General features: G+C 52.0%; 1 protein-coding gene across 1 annotated transcript in view; it reads left to right on the forward strand.

Annotated features, from left to right (window-relative positions):
- CLVS1 (clavesin 1) overlaps nt 1–5,663 on the forward strand; it is a 133,644-nt gene extending 127,981 nt beyond the window's left edge. The window contains exons 6-7 of the mRNA XM_038766486.1: nt 722–957; nt 4,985–5,663. Coding sequence (XP_038622414.1) covers nt 722–957; nt 4,985–5,072 — 324 coding nt within the window. The 3' untranslated portion in view covers nt 5,073–5,663. The remainder of the gene's footprint in view (nt 1–721; nt 958–4,984) is intronic.
- Nucleotides 5,664–6,000: the final 337 nt, after the last annotated feature.

Below are 6,000 nucleotides of genomic sequence, written 5' to 3' on the forward strand. Positions count from 1 at the left end.
CCCTGTGGGATGTCACAGAGCCCAGACTGGCTCAGGAGCAAAGGAGGAATTCTGTCCCCAAACCCAGCTTGGGGTATGGAAACCACACTGCAGGAATTTTGTGCCATAGCTCTGGTATTTATTGGAGGCCTACGCAGGGCCACTCACCATTTTATGTTCAGCCCATGCGGACAGGGAACGTGTCTACCGACTCTGTTCTTTTATACTCTCCCAAGTGCTTAGGAGAATGCTCTGTGTACAGTAAGTGCTGTAAGCACAGCAGTAAGTACAGTTGATGGACGGCATTCCAAGAGGGGGATGTTGATGGCAGCCAAGAGGTCAAGGAGAGGAGTGAGTCGCATCTCAGTGAAGTGGTGGTGGTGGTGGGGTGAAAAATCTGACCGTAGAGGATCAAAGAGAGAGTTGTTGGAGAGGAAGTGAAGGCAGCCAGTGCATAAATCCCATCCAAGGAGATTGGGCAGGGTTGCGAGGCAGTATTTGGTGGGAGCTGTGGGATCTGGAGAAGGCTTTTTGGTATTTCAAGACACAGGGGAAAGAGCTGTCAAACTGAGAAGAGGGGTCTAGCTTGCCTCCCAAGTCTGGGGGATCCTGATCCGCCACATCACAATAAGTATTCTCTTCAGGGTCAAGCAGTGGACTGGTCCCTCCCGAAGGCCATATTGTGAGGTTTGGTTCAAGGGAGGCCTCAATGCTCAGATTGTTGGTTGTTGCTTCCCCGCAGATCTTCCTCCATGGAAACAATCTGAACAGCCTTCACCAGCTCATCCACCCTGAGTCCCTGCCCTCGGAGTTTGGAGGCACGCTCCCACCCTACGACATGGGCACGTGGGCGCGGACGTTGCTGGGCCCTGACTACAGCGACGAGAACGACTACACGCACACGGCCTACAACGCCATGCATGTGAAACACACGTCCTCCAACCTGGAGAGGGAGTGCTCGCCCAAACCAATGAAGAGGTGAGACCTGTAGTCGGGCAGGGAAGGTTTGGGGACCCATTTAAATCCAAAAGACGTGCTGTCACTTTTGTTCAAGCAGACAGGAAAGAGCCCGCTGCCCGAGATGGGCTACTTGCTTTTGGGGATGGCAGCAAGAAACGGTCGTCTCAGTTAGATTGTCAATGTGTGTGCCCACACCCGGCAGGATTGTATGGGCCAGCTCTCCCTCCATCTCCAACCCTAGTTGCCCTGGACAGGAGCACAGCCTGGTGCTTGCTGATGGGCTTGGTCCCCTGGGACTCTCTGCCCTTCGGCAGCACGTTGACCTGGCGGTGTGAGCAGTGGTAGTTCTGGTTGGTTGTGCCGGGGTGATGCTGGCCTGCCAATATGGATCGGGTTGGCTCTCCCTCTCAGCTGCTGACACAAGGCACGGGGTATGGCAGGGTGGAGGTAGTAACGTTGCACGGTTCCTTTCTCATGGAGTTGAAGCTAGTGCTGCTAGTTCCAAGGGACTTTTCCACACACTTCCCCTGGGGCCTATCTGCACAGCTGTGTTTCTTCCTCCTTTACACGTTTATGGGGGTGCCTTAATACCTTGGCCCACAATCCCCACCTGGCCCTTTATACTTTCTCACTCCTTTCCTGTCCTCCCTACTGAACATCCATCCATGAGGGACTAGGGGAGTGGAGAGAATAGAGCTTGTTATTCTTGTCTAGAGCCTGCTATGGTTTTATTTAAAATGACTTAGATTTGTCTCAATAGGCTGCTTACCTTTCTTGGGTCTGTGAAAGTCCTCAGTATCGGAGGGGACTACTTGTGTACTTCACATTTCCCACTAAGGAGTAGGGAATGACTTACAGCCTTATGTTTAACAAAGGCCTGACTCAATTTTCTTTCACTGAGCTTTCCCATGGGACCCATGGACAAAATGGGTGTCTTATTTACAGGTGTGATGAGCAGACTTAGATATTTCAAAGGAGCTTCACTGAGGCAGGGGAAGGGAGGGTCAGAGATCTCCCATCTCCCAGGTTTATGAGGTGGCTTCAGCCTGAGGTGTGAGGAGGCTGCCATGGCCACCTTCTCAGGGGGCCCAGGACTCCGCGTCCTTTCTCTTCCTGGGATGGCTAGCTGTGATGCCCTAGCTTTTCCCACCCAAATTGTAAGGGACTTATGACCACTGCTTCACCTAGTGTCTGTAGCATGGCTTGTGAAACTGACTCTGTTCAGCTGTTAGAAGAAGAGGAGGAAAATGTGCTGTAGGGGAAAAGAGCCATTTTCTCAGAGAAGCGAGACTTTGGTAGTGGGCTTGGCTCTTAGGCACTGGGCCTGGGGGAGCAGGCAGTCAGTCCCTCTAGTGTATTTTTCCAAGCTCCACCTCCTAAAATCATCTCAGGAGGAAAATGGAAAATTAGGGCTGGAGAGAAGTGAGCCCATTTTAAGGGCAATTTTTAGGACTCAGCACTTGTTTGCAAGTAGTTTATTTCTCCCTGCAGGCTTGCAAATAGAATTTGATCATTTTCAGGCCTCCAAGTTAGCCCCTGCACCTCATGGTAGAGGCCTTGGGCCCAGGCCCCCAAATTCCCGGTAAATGCAGCTTAAACTCCCAGCCCCCAAGTACCGACGATGGGGCTGGAGTCACGATCCCCACCTGCGGGACCTGTGCTAGATGTTAAAGGATGGGCCTCCACCCTGTGCCAGCCACTTTCAGTGTAGCAGGGGAGGCAGCCCCTAAAATGGTGGACAGGAGGAAGAAAGGAAGCAGAAAGAGGGGTGAGGGCATGGACCAAAATGCTCCAGGTAGCTGTGTGTAGGGATCAAGCGTGGGGAGAGGAACCAAGGAAGGCTTCCTAAAGTAAGTGTGGTTTCCGAAGGGCCCGGGAGAGCTATGGTCTAGTATGAGACAAAGCGAGAGTGAGGCCCAGAGAGAAGGTTGGCTGGAGAGGCATGAGAAGAGGTAGTGGGGAGGAAGCGGTTGGCAGTCTTAAAACCAACTGGGTCAGGAGTTTCTGCTGGACCCCCAAGTGGAATGGGCAATGAGCAGGGGTTTGGAGGAGGGAGCAGTCTGCAGAAAAGTGTTTTTGGGAAATGATCTGGGAAGCAGGGTAAAGGATGGCCTGGGAGGAGGGCAAAAATGGTACTTTGCTAAGCACTTACTCTGTGCCAAGCACTGTGTTAATCGATTCAGATCAGACACAGTCCCTATCCTACACAGGACTCTCAGTCTTAGCAGTTGGGAGAACAGGTATTTAATCCCCATTTAAACTCTGGCAAGGAGTTTCTGTTTGATATACAGATGGATGGGCACAACCATTGGAGGTTATTAAGGCGTGGGGAACCATGGACTTGCTGTAGAAAAATGATCTAGGCAGCAGATTAAAATATGGATTTAAGGTGAGAGACGGGTTGAGGATACCGCCAATGTTACATGCTTGTGAGACGGGAGGATGGAGGTGCAGTTTAAGGTGAAGGGGAAGTCATGGGGAGGACAGAATTTGGGTGGGAAGATGAGTTCTGTTTTGCACTAGTTAAGTTTGAAGTATTGGCAGGACATCCAAGTAGAGATGACTTGAAGGCAAGAGGAAATATGAGACTGCAGAGAAGGAGAAAGATCAGGAAATTCCTGTCTGCTCAAGTTCTCTTTCCACCAGGCTCCCACATATGTCAAGGGTGAATAGCAGCCCTCTTAATAGCTAATCAGTCCAGTGTTTCCTCACCCCTTGCGGAGGGAACTCCTTTTTCCATCTGTGCTCAAAGAGGAGGACTGTTTGGGCCATTATCTCTGAGCCCCACAGTTGGAAACTGAAAGAAAAAAAAAAAAAAGTAATCAAGTTCAGTTATTAAAAGGGAGACCAAGCTAGCCATAACCCTAGACAGCAGAGACTCCAAGGGTCCCCTTTCCGAGGGTACAGATGCACCACTGGATCCCCTCTAGAAAGGTCCAGAGGGAACCTCCGGCTTCACTAGAATAGCCGATGCAAGAAGTGAAGGAAAAGTCAAGAAAATTCCATCTGGAATTCTGGCAGCTGACTGCACCAGCCTCAGTGATTCTTTGTCCACACAAACTGCCAAGGATGGTTCTCTTGGCTGTGGCCTTGGAGAGTCAGGCTGTGATAACAAGGTTGCCCCATTGCTTCTACGTACTGGAGAAACAAAAGGAGGAAAGGGCAGTTGTCTGCCAGAATCTCAGGTGGGATTTTCTTCTTTTTTCCTTAGCTCCTAACATCAACTTGTGAAGCCAGACATTTCTTTTGTTTCCCGAGCTGCTCCACCCATGGTCAGCCAAGCTCCTTGGTTTCTAGACACACAGTCCTGAGCTTACCACCCAGCCTGAGCCCAATTTCTCTCTCACCAAACCAGACAGATGATCTCAACTGACATCACCTCTGCCTCTCCTTGGACCGAGCAGATTCGCTCTGAGGTCCTCATTCTCCTGCCACCTCCAATCTGGGGCCCCTTTGCGAAGCCGGCGTAAGGTCCGGCCAACGTCCCATCCTAAGCCAAGGCCACACAGTGGCCGGGGCCCCAGGCCCTGCTGGGCTGGGGTCTTGATCTGGGAGTTCAGAGGACTGGCCACCACCCCAGCGGTCTTTCAGCACCTGTATTTATGCAGTTTTGGGGGGGTAACGAACCATTTCTGCCTGAGGCCCCAGTCGCCATTAAGTAAGGTCTGTGTGGCCGAGTGAGAGGCAGGGCAGGTCATGGCACACTGTGTGAGGGGGAAATTGATGTCTCCCACTGGCCGTGGGAGCCAGTGATGTTAGGTAAGCTGGGAACACCACTTCAATCTCACAACTCTCACTGTCGACAAGGGGGAAAAGCAGCCTTACCTTAATGCCAAAGGAGAAAACCAGAAACTGCAGCTTCTTTTCCCAAACTTCAGGAATCAGAGGCAGCCCACACCCTGCTGCCATTTCTTGCTTTCTGATGATCCTCGGACACTGCGCTGCCCGTGGTCACCTGTGCGTGGCTGGACCCAGAACTAAATGGGTCCTACACTTGAGGTCCCCACGGGTTTTCTAGCATGCAAATGTGTGTCTGTGCTTTCAGGTCTCAGTCTGTGGTGGAAGCGGGCACTCTGAAACCTGAGGAGAAGGGCGAGAACGAGAACACTCAGCCTCTCCTGGCTCTGGACTGAATTCCAGGTCGCCTGCGTCCCAGACTGGAGCGGCGGCAGGGTGCGATAGAGCGGCCCATGCAGCCTGCTTGACCGAAGTCCTCCACAGCTCCAGAGCCACACCTGGAGTCCCCGGCTCCATCTGTCTGGGCAGGCAAAGCTCCGCCGAGACCGGAGGGCCCAGGTGTCTTTCCTTGTGCGTGGGCGGGATACACCACTGAAGAAAGTCACCTGTGGATGTAAGGGTTTCTTCTGTTTTTTTCCCTTCAGATTTATGGCATTAAGAAGATGGATGAGGGCAGGACTTAAACTCTTTGTTCACACACACACGCACACACCCATATACAAAATGACTGAAGAGAGGAGGATTTGAACTCTTTGTATGCATACACACACACATATACCATTAGACAGGGATCCTCACTACATTTGCAAAATTGAGATGAAGTGCATAAAATATATCAATTTGTGCAGAACCAACATCAGAGCTATCTACTGTGAAGCCTCAAGGCAGGAGTAGCTTCAGAAATTCCCGCCCCCCCCCTTTTTTTTTATTTTTTACCATCACCAGCATCAGCAGGTTCAGCCCAAGAGCTCGTAAGCCTGATCATCTCAACAACACCCTGCAACCATGACCCCGACCCCCCACCCCTGGCCGAGCGAACCACTGGCCACCCCTCCGTGTGGATGGAGGACACTCACAAGCTGCAACGCAATGATTTTGCTTCAGCGCTGTGATGATTTTCTTCCCCAGGCGGTGGTGGAGGGGCCCAGTGGTTCCTCCTGGTCACTCTGGCCAACCAAGGCGCCACTGAGCCCGTCAACCCTCTTCCGTCCTGCAGCTGATCTGCCAGGGTCTGGGCTGACCGGGGGAGCCCAGATCACGACCCATCTCTTGGTGGCCGAGAACCGGAAAGCGGGACTGAGAAGCCAAAGATCATTTAATTTC

This window comes from Tachyglossus aculeatus, chromosome 25 (genome assembly GCF_015852505.1).
Source record: "Tachyglossus aculeatus isolate mTacAcu1 chromosome 25, mTacAcu1.pri, whole genome shotgun sequence".
Classification (NCBI taxonomy): domain Eukaryota; kingdom Metazoa; phylum Chordata; class Mammalia; order Monotremata; family Tachyglossidae; genus Tachyglossus; species Tachyglossus aculeatus.